We start from the raw sequence: 15345 nt of genomic DNA, 5'->3' as shown, positions 1-15345 counted from the left end.
GCACACTGGGTCGCTGGTGCATCTGTACAGAAACATATAAAGGGCACACAGATGGCCTGTGGTCCTGCTGTTGATGGATGTTAAATCAGCTCACCATGAGCACAAGTGTTTATGAGATGGACATAGAGAAACTTTGCATGTTTTATCGTATTCTTTATATCCTACGTGTTCTGTTTGTTTGCCCATCACAACTCTCTGTCTGTGTTCTCAACTGTTTGTATGCTCTTGCTCCATCAGTGGATTTAGATTTGGACGATTCATGGAATTAGCCCAGGGATCAAGGGCTCAGGAGTGGGGAGGGGATACAGTATATATAGGAAGATCTAACTGTGGTGATGTTGGAGAGGTATAACATAATGGGGATAAATAAGGAAACCTTTGAGGTGTGCTGCAATGCTTCCTTAGAATTTCACCAGTATGCTTTCATTCATTGCACAACTTTAATTGTTATACAGTCAATGAAACTGTTTTTCAGCAGGTGAATGTGGTTTGGTTATCTGAACTATGTGTGAAATTGGAAAAAAAAATCCTGAAAAATGACAAGCAAACAGATTATGTGCCAGAAACAGGAAAAAAAAAAAAAGTGCTTAGCATGCTGCAGGAAGCAAGTATTGCTAAACAGACAAAGCACTGGTAACAGCAGTGTGTAATCCCCTCTCCAGTCTAAGTCAATAGGATAAATGGGAGACAATTTAGGGAAAGGCATAAGGCATCCTTCTTCTCTAGAACATGACTAAATATTCAGTTTATGAAAAACTATGAGTGAACCCCACTCAAAATTTCACAGTTGAGAAGCTAAGGCTCTTGCATGATCAGGAAAGTACAATATGTGCAAATACAAGTGAGCCAACAGCTCAGCCTTGTAGCTGCTCTTAATGCTCACTTTCAGATTTTTGTTTTTGGCTTGGTTCTGTGTGATGTAGAAGACCCTTAATATGGTCATCTTAACTGCACAGCACAGGAGTCCCACCCACCTGCTGTTCAAGCTTTCTGTTTGCCAAGGGGAGCCAATCAGAAGAAAGTTAGTTCTATAGGGTGAGAGGAGCTAAAACTGCTCGTTTCACACAGCAGGTGAACTTGCACTACACGTAGAATTTACTTTCTGCAGCCCATTTAAACTGAGATCTCATTTCTATAATAATTGCTTATAATAAATCACATACTGATATTAAAATACTGGTGTTAAGTTGTGAAAAATAAAATGCATAAAACTTTATGTGTTTTGTTTTGCACAACTTAATACTATCATCCCATGCAAACTGCCTCAAATCTACATTACCCTGACCGTAATAACATTAAGGCTCTGTTTTAGTCAAGTGTCCAATCAGCCATGCCAGTGCTAGTAGGCTGTGCACAATAGGGCCATCTGTGGGCCTGATGATAATGACTGTCTTAACCAAGGTTAATTCGGATTACTGACATTAGTGTCAAAATGTCAGTAAGGTTTTGGCTGGGTTTGTCTTTATGTTACACTGAGCTAGTGCCACACAGATGAGCCAGTATAACATGAATGTTGCATAGGATTGAATAGGTTTGGCTATGAAAAATATTTAGTTTGGGTTTTATTTGTATTTTAATTATAGGTGGTTTATATTAAAAGTCCAAAAGCTGTTTACTGTTGTTTATCTTTGTTTTGTTTTGTCTTTAAACACAAGTGATGGTATTTGGATGAGAAGGACCACAAGGAGTGGAAAACATATGTTAACTGAGTATTTCAAGAGAGAGGCTGATGCTTTTTTTTAAAATGAGAGTCCACTGGGAGCCAGCAAAAAAAAAAAAAAAAGCAACCCTGGGTGCATTGATCTTTAGTGGGTTCACTCATCCAACCAAGACACATGCCTCTGACATATTAAGGCTACATCAGAACCCTTTGCATTTGCACTTCTAAATGCATTTTACTTCTATGTAGCTTTTGAATTGTGCCATGCAAAGAGTATAACATAAATAGTATAACATAAGGCTCGTGCACTACCAAAGTATGCATCAAAATGTATTCTGTCTTCCAACCCCTTGAAGGCGCTGTTTGAAAAACCATCACAACCGAAATAGCATACGCATGCGCACATAGTCTGTTTTCAAACTTGGCGGAGACATCGGCGCTAGACATTAACGGTGCTTGAAATTTAGTGAATTAATCACGTTTGTCCACATTGAATTGTTTTTCTGATGGATTTAGACGGTGGCACATACGAGCCAGGATTTGTTGGCATACGGTTTTGTCAAGAATGGTGAGTGTTTGACTGTAGCAGAGGGTACATAAGTTTACACAGTCGGTTAGCTAAAATAAGCCATGCGCACGTTAACCCACGTAATATTGTATAACTGAAGATGTATGTCCACATAACAGAAATGAAATCCCAATAATCTCTTGGTGTTTTTTCCAGTAACAACATGTTGTATCCCAAAGAAGACAAGGAGAACCGCATCTTGCTGTACGCCGTAAGTTTGTGCTGCTAATGTGCGTAAGCCGGCATGCATCAGGGCTGCTTTCTCTAAATTTAGTTTACCTACAATCCTACAACACCCTTCTAACAACGTAGAATAAAATAAAAATGAGTGATTAAAGATAAAGATCATTTACCCTTTTCCTGTTAGTGCTGTACAGGCTATACAAAATATATAATTAACAGTCACTAAATAAACAAATATACACCAAAATACAGAATAAAAAATCAGAACTCATAGAGACGAATGAGGGACCTTTCTCTTACAGTCAGTGATAGTGAATGGGAAGATAAATTATTGCCGCAAGTATTTGCTCACATAAGAACTTAAGTGATATCCTATTCTTAATCCATAGGGTTAAATCTGATGTCACCTCACCCTTTGCACCTAGCTTCAACTCTTCTGGGAAGTCTTTCCATAAGGTTTAGGCGTGTGTTTATGGGAATTTTTGACCATTCTTCCAGAATCATATTTGTGAGGTCAGACACTGATGTTGGACGAGAAGCCCTGGCTCACAGTTTCTGCTCTAATTCATGCCAAAGGTGTTCTGTTGGGTTGAGGTCAGGACTGTGTGCAGGCCAGTCAAGTTCTTTCACACCAAACTCACTCATCCATGTCTTTATGGAATAAAAAGGGCCCATCCCCAAACTTTTCCCACGAAGTTGGAAGCATGAAATTGTCCAAAATATCTTGGTATGCTGAAGCATTAAGAGTTCCTCTCACTGGAACTAAAGGCCCAAGCCCAACTCCTGAAAAATAACCCCACAACATAACCCCCCCTCCACCAAACTTTACACAATACAGTCAAACAAGTACCATTCTCCTGGCAACCACCAAACCCAGGCTCCTCCATCTAGCCTCCAGAAGCGTGATTCATCACTCCCGAAAACATGTCTCCACTGCTCTAGAGTTCAGGGGTGGTGTGCTTTACACCACAGCATCTGACGCTTTGCATTGCACTTGGTGATATAAGGCTTGGATGCAGCTGCTCCGCCATGGAAACCCATTCCATGAAGCTCTCTACACACTGTTCTTGAGCTAATCTGAAGGCCACCTGAAGTTTGGAGGTCTGCAGCAGCTGACTGCAGAAAGTTGGTGATCTGCGCACTATGCAGTCAGCATCTGCTGAACCTACTCTGATTTTACGTAGCCTACCACTTTCAGTTTGTAATTGTGCCAAAGCACTGCAGTTCAAGATGTTACACAGAAGCAGTTTATCTCCCAACTGTAGGCGTAGTTTTAACAGTTTCAGTCTTTTGCCAGTGTGCCTGAAATGCAAGACAAAAATTGGTATCCTAACTCACTGTCTTTGGCCTAAGCTGCAAACATACTGGTCTAATGTATTGTGAGAGATGGAAAAGATATTAGGGTTGAAAATTGAGCTGGAGCTAAAGTCTCATATTTTAGGTCTCCCTGCTCCTGTCTCAGTAAGAAATTGGAGATTGTACTGTGTCCATACTTAAGCTGCAAGGAAGAACATCTTACTGAAGTGGATTAGCGAAAAAGAACCGTATTAAAGGCTGGCATAGAGTGCTGTTTGATCTGGTACCATTAGAATATCTTACATGCAAGTCACATCCAAAATCAGACCAGTTTTACAGAATTTGGGAAACCTGTTTGAACTACTCCAAACCTGATGTGTCTGCTGCAGGGATTTTCTAATAATATAGGATTTTGAAATAACCTACAATTAAGTGGGGGCACAGATGATGAATACTGTACTCTAAGTGGACAGACAAACTCCTGTCTGACAAATAGTTATGTAAGCCATACGCTTTATGTACTGAATTGTATAAAACAATGTAAAATCCACGTATAGTCTTTTAAGTCATGGAGGAAGAGTTTAAAGGATGATTATTGTGATACAAGAAGAGACCCAAAGCTCCACAATATGTCTGTCATCATTTTTGTTGAATGTCTTGCTCTCTAACCAGAACAAAAATGTCAAATTACAGTGCAGGAACTGTGACTACCAGCAAGAGGCTGACAACAGCTGCATCTATGTCAATAAAATCACCCACGAGGTTGAGTAAGTAACCACAATTCCACATATCAAGAATTTTATTTTCTAAAGTTGAATATCAAGAATTTTATTTTCTAAAGTTGAATAATTAGTCATTTTTCGTTGCAGCGTCATCCCCACTTTAGTGTGTAACTAACTTCCTATTCAGTCACGGCAGCACTTCTCAGAGCAGCCAAAATGATTATTGACGTGTCCAGTTAGATGCACTGTGTACAGCCTTTCAGCCACACACTGATTTAATTGAGTTTTTTTTAAATATGTGTGAAATATTTTGTGTACACATAGAGACAGCACAATGCAGACAGTGTTTTCTGACATTTTCTCACATATTGAGAGGTTAATCATCAGGGACAACATTTGTAATGGGCTGCGATTTGTAGTGCACACAGTACTAGAATACTGTATTGCATACATACATGTCGGTCGATGAGCCCTAACCTTCGTGCTTCCATTTTTGTCCAGTGAACTGACACAAATCATCGCTGACGTGTCTCAGGATCCAACACTGCCAAGAACAGAGGACCACCCCTGTCCTAAGTAAGACTTCCCATATCTTGCTGACCTTACTTATTCTCCATGCTACACCTCCAGTTGATGTTTATAAGAGAATTTTCTAACAGTCAGGTTGGCAAGTATTTGGACAGTGACACAGGCTTCGTAATTTTCTCTACGCAGACAACAAAGTGGATTTTAAAAGAACTGATCAAGATGTCGTTTTCAGTCTTAATTCTGTGGCTTTAACAAAAATATTGCTTTGACTCAAATTAAATGGGCAAACTAACACTTGAACTTAAGTCATTTGCAGTCAGTCACCTTCAGTCTAGAAACTGCTTTCAGTTGCTCCTGTTTGTGGTTCTTTATATTGTCAGTTTCATCTTTATCAGTAAGTGAAAAGCATTCTCAGGTCACGTGACTCTGACACTGAACTTTCCATTTCTTTTCACGTAGAAGCTTCTAGTTTGTCTCTGCAATATATTTTGGGTAATTATCCATTTCCACTGTGAAGCATTGTCCAATTAGTTTTGCTGCATTCAGCTGAATCTGAGCAGAGCGTATAGCCCTGTTCACTTCAGAGTACACCCTCCTGCTTCTGTCAGCATCATCATCATTAAACATTACTGCACTCAGGTCCACTGGCACCCATATGCCAGCATGGATGCTCATGATCTGAAGCATGGTATGTCTGATCTGGCCTTATTGTTCTTGAATCAGCCATTTGTACTTTGTTTTAAAACCTCAGTATTTCCATTCATGATAAGAATTTTATGATCATCCACTTTAGTTCTGCCCCCCAAGCTGTAAAAATGGCCCCCTGGCCACAAAACTGCTTGTCCAATTTCAGAGGTATTATGTTTTTTTAAAAAAAGTCAGGAACTCCTAAATGTTTATATTGTGATATATTTGTTAAAAGTACAGTAATCCCTCACTTATCGCGAGTGTTACGTTCCAGGACCACCCACGATAAGTGAAAATCCGCGAAGTATGGACGCTATATTTATTTTAATACTTATACATTATTTTAGTAGTTATACACTATTTTAAGTTTTTATAAACCCTCCCCACACACTTATACACCAAATATATACATTACTGTACAACACGTACTACGCATGTGAAGAACAAGTACTGCAAAAACCCACGAAACAGCGAAAATACCGCAGTAAATATTTTATACTGATATTGATTGAAAACTCACGAAAAGCGAACCATGAAGTAGCGAGGGATTACTGTACCACGATTGCCTTGTTTCAAATCCATTATGTAGTTGTACAGTAACAGTATTGCTAAACTCCATTGTTTCCCAAACACTGTTTAAGTAGTGAGTGAAATGCATAATTCTAAAAATCAGTCTACAGTCAGTCATTACAGACACAGCATACTTGCTTAATTAAACAGCAGAGTGCAGTCTAATCTTCATATGTCTTAAAACGTCAATGCATATGGTCACCAATCAGTGAGACTAAGTGTACAGGCATGCAAAACATATGCAGCATAGAGCTGAAGAATTGGCGTTAAATCAGGGAGGGATCAGCATAAAAAAACATTTGATTTAACTGCAGCCCTTCTCTTAGTTGTTGATTTGGGGCTCCACATTGCTCGTTAATGGCTTATTAGTTACTTTTTTGTCTACATTTTAGGCTTACTTTATGTGTCCTTGAAGCATGCTACCATACTTTCTTTTTCAAGTCACAAAATTTTCCCTTATTTATACACTGGGAATAGAGAGAGAGGAAATATGGATAAGGAGAGCATCAGAATGCAGTAAAAGTTCACACTGCCCTGAATCAAACTGGAGAATCGCTGTGGGTGGTGTATGTAGGTCTCCCCAAGCCTTTTGAACTTAAATGGACTGTGGAAGGAGAGTTTGTCAATGTGAGTTAAGCTGATGGTAATACCACTTTTCTGTCACTGTGTCTCCTCTAAGATGTGGTCACAAGGAGGCAGTGTTCTTCCAGTCTCACAGTATGAAGGCTGAGGTAAGTACCATACTTAAGTCTTACTAGCATTTGATCTGCAGAAGCCACATTTGACCTATGAATAAAAAAGTCACAGTAGTGTGAAATATTATATCCAGTTGTTAAATAACAGTTTTCCACCCACTGCTGCAGTCTGATATAAGGAAGATTAGACACTGTGACTCCAGAGTCTAATAGTTTACACAAATGGACTGGTTCTTATATAGCACTTTTCTACTTGAGCACTCAAAGCGTTTTATCCAACATGCCCCCTTCACCCGTTCATACAAGCACTTTATTTCTACACCTAAGTGCTTTCTATCTAACATTCACACACATTAAGACTTCAATGAATACACTGGAGAACAACTCTGGGTTCAGTATCTTGCCCAAGGATACTTTGGCATGGAGCAGCCAGAAATCAAACCATCAAACTTCCAATTAGTAGATGACCTGCTGTACCTCCTGAGCTACAGCCACCCAAATGTGTATGTAGACCACTACACTATGGTTTACATATTCACCCCCAGAATGAGACACAGATCCCTTTGAGGTTGCATCAGGAAGGTGGTGCAAGAATCTGTCAGTCTGTCAAATGAAATGTGTCTGGCAGCTGAAAGTAGCAAGGCAACAACTCCAACTGTTCCTCAACGACAGCTGTCATAGTATCTGGTTATCAGTTCACTTCTTGTCTTTTTAACCAGAGTATATAATTAGTTGTTTGTTTTTTATTACTTTTTATTATTAATTTATGGCCATGTAAATGATCTGCAACTGTTTTAATCAACTTCAATCAAAATTCGGCCGATTTCAGCGTTTGTTTTTTTTTCCCCATGTCAAAAATAAAAATACCAAATACATGTTCTTATGTCCCTGCTACTCAAAAGGCACCGAACTATTAATCCAGAATATTTTTGTGAGATTGATGTGTAAGGCATTTAAAGATTAGTTTCTGTTTGGATTGAACAGCACTTTTGTGTGTCGTGTCCCACACAGGATGCTATGCGACTGTACTACGTGTGCACGGCGCCTCATTGTGGACACCGGTGGACAGAATGAAACCTTCTGATGATGAACTGGTCTAACATGTTGCTGTTTGCGAGTCAGTGTGTGTCTACGGTGAATGCGTTAGAATGCAGTTGGCTTAATGAAACAGTAGCACTGCTGGACCCCTCTGTTGTCTTTGTACAGAGACTAGTATCTGTCACCATGTTGTGAATATAATTTCATAGTTTTCATTGTTTTTGCTTTTTTTTTAGCATTTGTCATTTTCTAATGTATATTGTTAGATTAAAACATGTTTCCAAAGATCTCCTGAGTCTGATACTTGAGTCGTAAACAATCATTTTGAAGCATATATAAGCTGGAGTATCCAGGATTTTTACATGCTTATATTTTAATTTAAACAAGAGCCAAGAGAATTTGTAGTATGATGTGGTACTCTTGTACTTTGTACAATAATGCTTAAATCCAGGCTAAACATAAATGTAAAACCAGAATACAAATGTTAATATAAAAGAGATATTAGCAGGATTACTTATTATTAGATAAGATTATTGGATGGGTTACTCCTGATGTGGTCTCAGTCACAGTTCTGAACACACACTACAGTTGTACGTTTCAGGTTATTGAGAACATCAATCAGAGTGCAGGCTGGACCTTATAGAAATTCTTTTAGCAGCAGCATCAACCTGCGTCAGATGTTTCTTGTAGCTCTTCATGAGACTTCCACAATGATGTGAATGAATTTTCATCAATATTTCTGGGATGTCTTAATTGAACAGCTCTGTTTGGGTTATGGAAATGTTCAGTAACCAGATTATGCCTTTATTTATATGCAGGGAAGTCTCTTAAACTCTCACGTCCAAGCTCACCACCTTGATTAGGCTAGCTTCCTCCCAAGTAGCTTTTAGAGAAGTTCAGAGGCTCTCTTCCTTTTTTCTTTTCCGGTGTGGGTTGTAAATGATTAGTGGATGATAAATGAAACATATGACTGTCGGTTTTCCTTTGAGTCAGATTGTCTTTGTGGCATAGATGACAATCAGATCACATTTCATGTGTAATCAGTGCAGAAATCCTCCTGATCCCACAACGTTCACAAAATGTTGCGTTGCAGCTGTAGCTACTGTGAAATCAGGGCTGACTGACTGAGGTAATGCCAAAGCTGAAGATGTTCCCACCAGAGATAAGAGTCAAATAAAGGTACTGTTTGCAAGTTTTATAAGAATATAATATGTGACTAAGTCTCTACACAGTCATTACATTATTATATATGTTGCTGTAGACAAAATACCCAGTTCTTGTTTTTTTTGAAAGTCAATAAAGATCATTCCACCCTGGAAAAAGAACAGTTCAAAGAAATCATTAAAAGCCCCAAAATTACCATGACAATCATGCCCAAGATGAATGGATGGAAATTTCTGACCACAACTGCAGCTACATGTCTGCTCTCTACCGCATTAGTCCGAAAACCACTCAAATGTAAAATGTTACAGAAAGTAACCAGAACTATTTTTAATGACCCACGTTAGTGGACAGACAGCATAGACACTTAATGGACTTCTTCGGTTTTCAGTCTACTCATAAATTTGAAGATCGTAACATAGCTTGTCTTTTTTTCTTCCTGCTGTAGACTCATGCATGTCAGTCTATATTGCAAAAGAGGTGCTACAGCTTTTCTCCCAAAACTCCCGCTAACATTGATGGCATTTCTGAAGCAGTTATGCCTGATGTGTGTGAGAAAAATTCAGTCACTGTGCAACATTCAGGAAATATTCTACTGCACTTCCTCCTTTTTCAAGCATGTATATTCCAGACGTCTTGTTGGGCAACGGTAAATTATTGCTTGGCCAGCGAGACCAGTTGGAAAATAACTCGTGCTCATTAAAGTGACATGCAGGTGTATTTCCCGCAACCACGCCCCCTGAAACTGGTTCCTTGATAAAGCAGCTGCGCAGCCTGCTGCCAGTCAGTCAACACAGCCAACTGCTGCTGTGTGTGTGGCGTGATGGACCGGCAAGGTATGAAAACAGCTTTGTTGATCATTTACTAATGCGATTTTCTATTTTAAATACTGAACATGCTTTCGATTTGTTTGCAATCTGCTTTTCAGTGAGCATCGTTTCAAGGCAGGAGTGGGGAGCAGTTACCCCCAAACAAAAGGAGGCTTTGAAAAGATCTGCCAGCAGAGTTGTCATACACCACACTGCCTACCCAAGCTGCAAAGACCTGGCAGAGTGCAAAACCTGCCTTGTCAGCATTCAGAGATACCATATGAAAGACAGAAAGTTTGACGACATCGGATATAAGTGAGTTCTCTGTTAGTGCCCGAGAACTGTGTGAATGGGGCAAATGTAATTTTGGAGTAACTGCGTAAATCAAGAAGAAAAAAATGCATTTTTCTGTTTTGCTTTGTGATCAGTGCTCAGCTCTACTTCCTCAATGTTGCAGTTTTCTTGTTGCTGGAGATGGCACTGTGTTTGAGGGGCGCGGCTGGGGTGTGGTGGGGGCGCACACCAAAGACCACAACAGTGACTCACTGGGAATTGCCTTCATGGGGAATTTCAGCAGTAAGCACTGCTTTTGTTTTGTGTATTATAATTAAGAGCATATTCTTCGGGGCATTGCCATGAAATAATAAAACCAGGCGTGTCAAACATGCTTTAGTCTTTACTTAGTAACCACACCCTGAATGTCTAGGAAAAGCTCAAACATGTCAGATGCTGTACATTATACTCAAGCACATTATTTGATAAAGCCACTTCTTCTTTTCATTTCAGAAGACACGCCGAGCAAAAAAGCCATCGTTGCAGTTAAACAGCTGCTGCAGTCTGGGGTTTCCGCGGGATTTTTACAGCCTGGGTTTGCCCTCTATGGACACAGAGATTTGGGAAACACAGAATGTCCAGGAGAAAAGCTTTACGCTGCACTGCCACAGCTGAGGAGCGCATCGTAAAGCTCACAGAGGATTTCTCAGTGTTTTGAAGGGAAATTTCAGCCCCTTCTCAAACTGCACACAAACCGTCATCAGCTTTTCCTTCATCTCAGATGTGGAGTAAACAAGATGTTAGGAGGAAGAAGCTTTATAGAACAGTAACTAACTCACATTTCTTTTTTTTCTCATCATATTATCACCACATTAATATTATCTCTTAGCAGGAAGAGCCTACAGTTTTCACAGTCTACAGTTTTCACAGCCCAGCAGAGCTTTCTCTTACAGCAGAGGGAGCCATTGCAATGGATGAGAACAGTATAGGCTTTAACTGTCTTGATGTGCAGACAGAAACCATTATGCTTGAATATACAGTTGAATGTTGTGTGAAAGTTTACATTTGTATTTGAATAAGTTGATTTAATTTGCCATCTTTTTGTTGTTGTTGTTGTTGTTGTTATTAGAGGTGTAAAATAAATATTTCCATGAATCAACCTGCTCCAATGTTGTGCTTAAGGTCTTTTGGAAGATGAAAAAAAACATCTGTGATCTTTTTTTTTTTTTTAAACTTATGCAGGGATATCTCTTTTTTTGGGGGGGGGGGGGCAACAGAGGAGCACTGCTGCTCAGGTTCCAACACCTCTATCACAAACACAGCAGGATTATGGTTTGTTTTTTCTACACAGTTATGTAGCCATAAGCTTGAATGATGATGATAATATCACAATATCTGTAGGAAATTCCACAAACTACTAGTTCTACCAGTGTAAGCCACCTTTCAGTCAGTTTATTGTGTGTTTTATCTTGTTTTTTGGCAAATGGATTAGAGTTAAAATACCAGTCTCAGATGGTGGCGAGGTGGTCTGTAACTGTAACTGTACTTAAAGAACAATTAGACCTCGAGCAGAACAAGGCCAAACATCTGCCATTCAGCTGGAAAAAAGTCACAGCAGGGAGCAGAAAACCACAGGCTCACAATAATAGAATATGTGAATTATTAAAGTAATATAGTGTTTAAGTTTTAACACATCACTGATAGTAATGCTGGCATGTCACAGCAACACTTAGTAAACAGCAAAGTACTTTTAAAGTACAGAGTGTCCCAAAAAAATGACATAATTTGAGATGTACTATCTGAGTAACTACATGTCCAGGCAAACAAAATGAAATAGGCTTCATATTGGGAAATACAAGATTTATTTATTAAAATTCAAACAAGAAATTCAGAGGGATGTAGATTTTATGAACAATTTCACAAAGCTTGACAAATGTTCGATATGCGCACTGCCTGTGGCGCGACACACGTCAAATCAGTAGTCCATCTCCTGCCAAACACACCGCCGCGTGTCTTGTGTAAAAGCTGTTTTTGTGCTGTGTCCAAATCCGCTTTCCAGTTGGTGCATTTTTATTGAATTTTCTCAAAAATGCACGCTGCACACTCGTGTTTGACTGTGTTTGAGCACACCATAACATACAAAATGATTTCATTACTAGTGAACGCCACTGGAAAAACATTGGTTAGTTAGTTAGTTTTTACACATTTTGTTAAAATTTTAGATCATTTGAGCAAGAACTGGCTATTTTATTCGACTGCAAAAGGACATTAATTTTTTTGGGACCCTTTGTATGTTACTGAACTACAAACTGTCATCACAAGAGCTGTTTTCTCATACAAATGTCCTCCAGGTGTCATTAAAAAAAAAAAAAAAAAAAACACTGTAACACAAGATATGGAATTAACTAGTAGGCAGGGAAAAGGTCCAAGAGGATTGCAAGTGTTGAGACAACAATGCATGCTTTCTGCAGTGCCAGAAACATTCCCAACAAGTGCTCACTTGTGCAGCACAGGGATTGTGGAGAGAGAGAGAGAGAGAGGGCCCTGTCAAACTGGCTAAATGGTAAAGGTATCAGGCTGCATGAGTAATCCCTGTCTTCATGTCTGGTAGCCTTTTTTGTTGTGAGTCATCAATGTATCTGAATCCCCAAGTTTTATTAATAATGATAAATTCAAAACGAGGGCACAGCTTCAGTGCAATAACCTACAGCTGAACTTCTGAGACAGTGAAGTGAAGAACTTAGATTAGATTAAATAGACTTCTTTCTTCTGTGAGGAGAATTCCAAACAACAACAAAAAACTAAACTTGTATATTCCCTAGTCCATATTAGAACACATATCACTGTGCTGGTTTCTTTTGCATTTTTCAAATATTTGTCTGACAATAAACTTTAAAAAAAATTGTTATTTGATATATATATATATATATATATATATATATATATATATATATATATATATATATATATATATATATATATATACATACACACACACATATACACATAGGGAAATTGATGTGAAGACATTGAGCTTGTGTACCGACAATTTCAGGTCAATTTTTACATCATAAAAAATAAAACAAAAGTAGAATTACAATCACTGTGTGGTGACCTTTTATCCAGTGCTGTTCCTGTAGAATACAAAATAACACAAGGCTATAACTCATCACCCCTCAGGCCGTGTTTCACTTTCTTGTGGTTGCAGGAGTCACTCTGCAACTTCACATGAACTTACAGTTTGTATCAGTGTGTCATGAAGAGTGGAAAGCATTTTAGAGAGTAGAACATGCAGCTTTTTTCGCCTAGTGGAAAACAAGCATCCCTGCTTCACTTTCATTAACACAGGATCGACTGTCTCCGTTCTTCTGGAAAGGCCTCGTTATATAATAGTAGAAACAGTTGTTGGCAGTATTTATTCAAAGTCTCATATTTAGAGTCATGAAAAGCAATTTAAGATGACAGCATATTGTAAAATATAAAGACCTGGTTTGCTTAAAATGATGTATTCCTCCTTAAGCAGTGAAACTAACATGCATATAAGACACTTAAAGATATTGTGCTAAAATAATTGAGTACAGCTTAATTCTAAATTAAATGCATTCAAAACATTATAGTTTAGGTGCCTTAAAAAATAAGCCAACTCTGAAAATGAGTTTATGAAAAGCCTAATGAATTTATATCATTAGGAGTACTTGTACACAGTATTAACATTACATGTTTTGTCATTTCCATACCCCCATAAGCTGCATTGCTACAGGACACTGCTTTAATTAGGTGCTATTTCAACAACAACCCCTCCACCCCCCAAGTCATTAACAGGGCTGGAACTCATTAATTGCCAGAGGAGTCTCAGTCATGGTGGCCTGTTGTTAGCTAAACTTTAACACTTCTCAGCAGCATGAACACTCAACACCACAGCCACAAATATCAAAGCCTAAACAAATCATACCTGAAATAACCACTGCAGCACTACTAAAATAATGATTTCAACTTAAACCTTAAGTCTTTTTTGCTCACCACTGCAGGATTGTCCAAACTATAAAAAATCAAGTGAGTTATGCAAATAAAAGGTAGTAAATCTTCACTGAGTAAGAATTAGTTTAAAAAGAGTATTTTTTTTAAAGCCCAGACTAGAAACATTAACTATTTTCTGCTTTATTTTAACACATTTTTACTCAGGAATGATATCAGCAGGAATAGTTTTGTCCCTAACATTTCCAGCTAAATAACTTTTTTTTATGTATTTCTGCTCCAACATGGCATCAGAACCTGCACAGCTTAAGGAACAAGAAGCTCTGCTTTATGTCTGGTCAGTTATGAATCATAAATGCATGCTACTCAGAGCTGTTTTAAAACATGAAATAACTTGTAGGTGTAATCATCTTGCCCTTCATTTTGCTTTCTAGGCTGCTCTTCTTTGGCCTTTTATACACAGGATCATTCAGGCTCTACGGCTTCCTCATTCTCTTGATCGGCATTTTGCCAAATTGGCTCCTGTGATGTCGATTGAGGTGCGCAAAGAGAGAAAGCAAAGAAGAAGAAAAAGAGAGAAAGACAAGGCTAGCCCAGAGGGTGAGGCGCGTGTGAGAGGGTTGAATTTCATGAGTCACGGAAGTGTTATAATTGCACCCTAGAGTTCACTGATCAGTCACACAGATTGACAGCACATCCATTTCATCCCGGGTTCAAAGCAGTCTTGGCAAAGTGTGTTTGGTATAATGGCACATCCTTCCATTTCCAAATTATTATAGATTTTACTTTGAAGGGTTTTTTTGATTGGTGCTAAAGAAAAAAAAACCCATCACATTAGTCATATTGTGATATGTTGCTTTGATGGATAAAATGTGTTCAAATCTTTACTGGAATGAATGAATTCTCTGTTTGCTAATGGGTCCACTCGACTCAAAGAACGGGCACATGCGCACAATTACGTCTCAGATGGTTCTCTTTTGCATGCAGTCACAAAGCAGACACCAACTTTGGAGGTAACGAGTCCCGGGCTGCTGTGATCATGCGCATTTCTTGTCACGCTGTCTGGTCCGTGAGTCTTTGGCTCTTCACCACTTTGAGTGGGCGCATCTTTGCTCTGTGGGTTTAGTGGTGCGCTCTCCGGACAGATTTGAGAATTTCGAGAGTGTTTTAAATCTTTGGG

General features: G+C 38.8%; 2 protein-coding genes across 3 annotated transcripts; both read left to right on the top strand.

The window, feature by feature from the left end:
* The first annotated feature begins 2067 nt into the window (after positions 1–2067).
* Positions 2068–8232, top strand: polr2i (RNA polymerase II subunit I). The gene is made up of 6 exons (XM_030744379.1): positions 2068–2228; positions 2385–2439; positions 4401–4474; positions 4931–5005; positions 6894–6945; positions 7921–8232. The coding sequence occupies exons 1-6, from the start codon at positions 2167–2169 to the stop codon at positions 7981–7983; spliced, it is 381 nt and encodes a 126-aa protein (XP_030600239.1). The 5' UTR covers positions 2068–2166; the 3' UTR covers positions 7984–8232.
* Positions 8233–9465: 1233 nt separating this feature from the next.
* Positions 9466–11316, top strand: pglyrp5 (peptidoglycan recognition protein 5). 2 transcript variants are annotated; one of them, XM_030744378.1, is made up of 4 exons: positions 9466–9944; positions 10037–10232; positions 10375–10493; positions 10704–11316. In XM_030744378.1, exons 1-4 carry the CDS (start codon positions 9932–9934, stop codon positions 10877–10879), a joined length of 504 nt encoding a protein of 167 aa, XP_030600238.1. In that variant the 5' UTR covers positions 9466–9931; the 3' UTR covers positions 10880–11316. The 2 variants fall into 2 exon arrangements, with proteins under 2 accessions (XP_030600238.1, XP_030600237.1); XM_030744377.1 differs by lacking the exon at positions 9466–9944 and having other exon boundaries at positions 9963–10232.
* The last annotated feature ends 4029 nt before the right edge of the window (positions 11317–15345 follow it).

Source organism: Archocentrus centrarchus, chromosome 13 (genome assembly GCF_007364275.1).
Source record: "Archocentrus centrarchus isolate MPI-CPG fArcCen1 chromosome 13, fArcCen1, whole genome shotgun sequence".
NCBI classification, from domain to species: Eukaryota; Metazoa; Chordata; class Actinopteri; order Cichliformes; family Cichlidae; genus Archocentrus; species Archocentrus centrarchus.
This window is presented reverse-complemented; position numbering and strand designations above follow the sequence as displayed.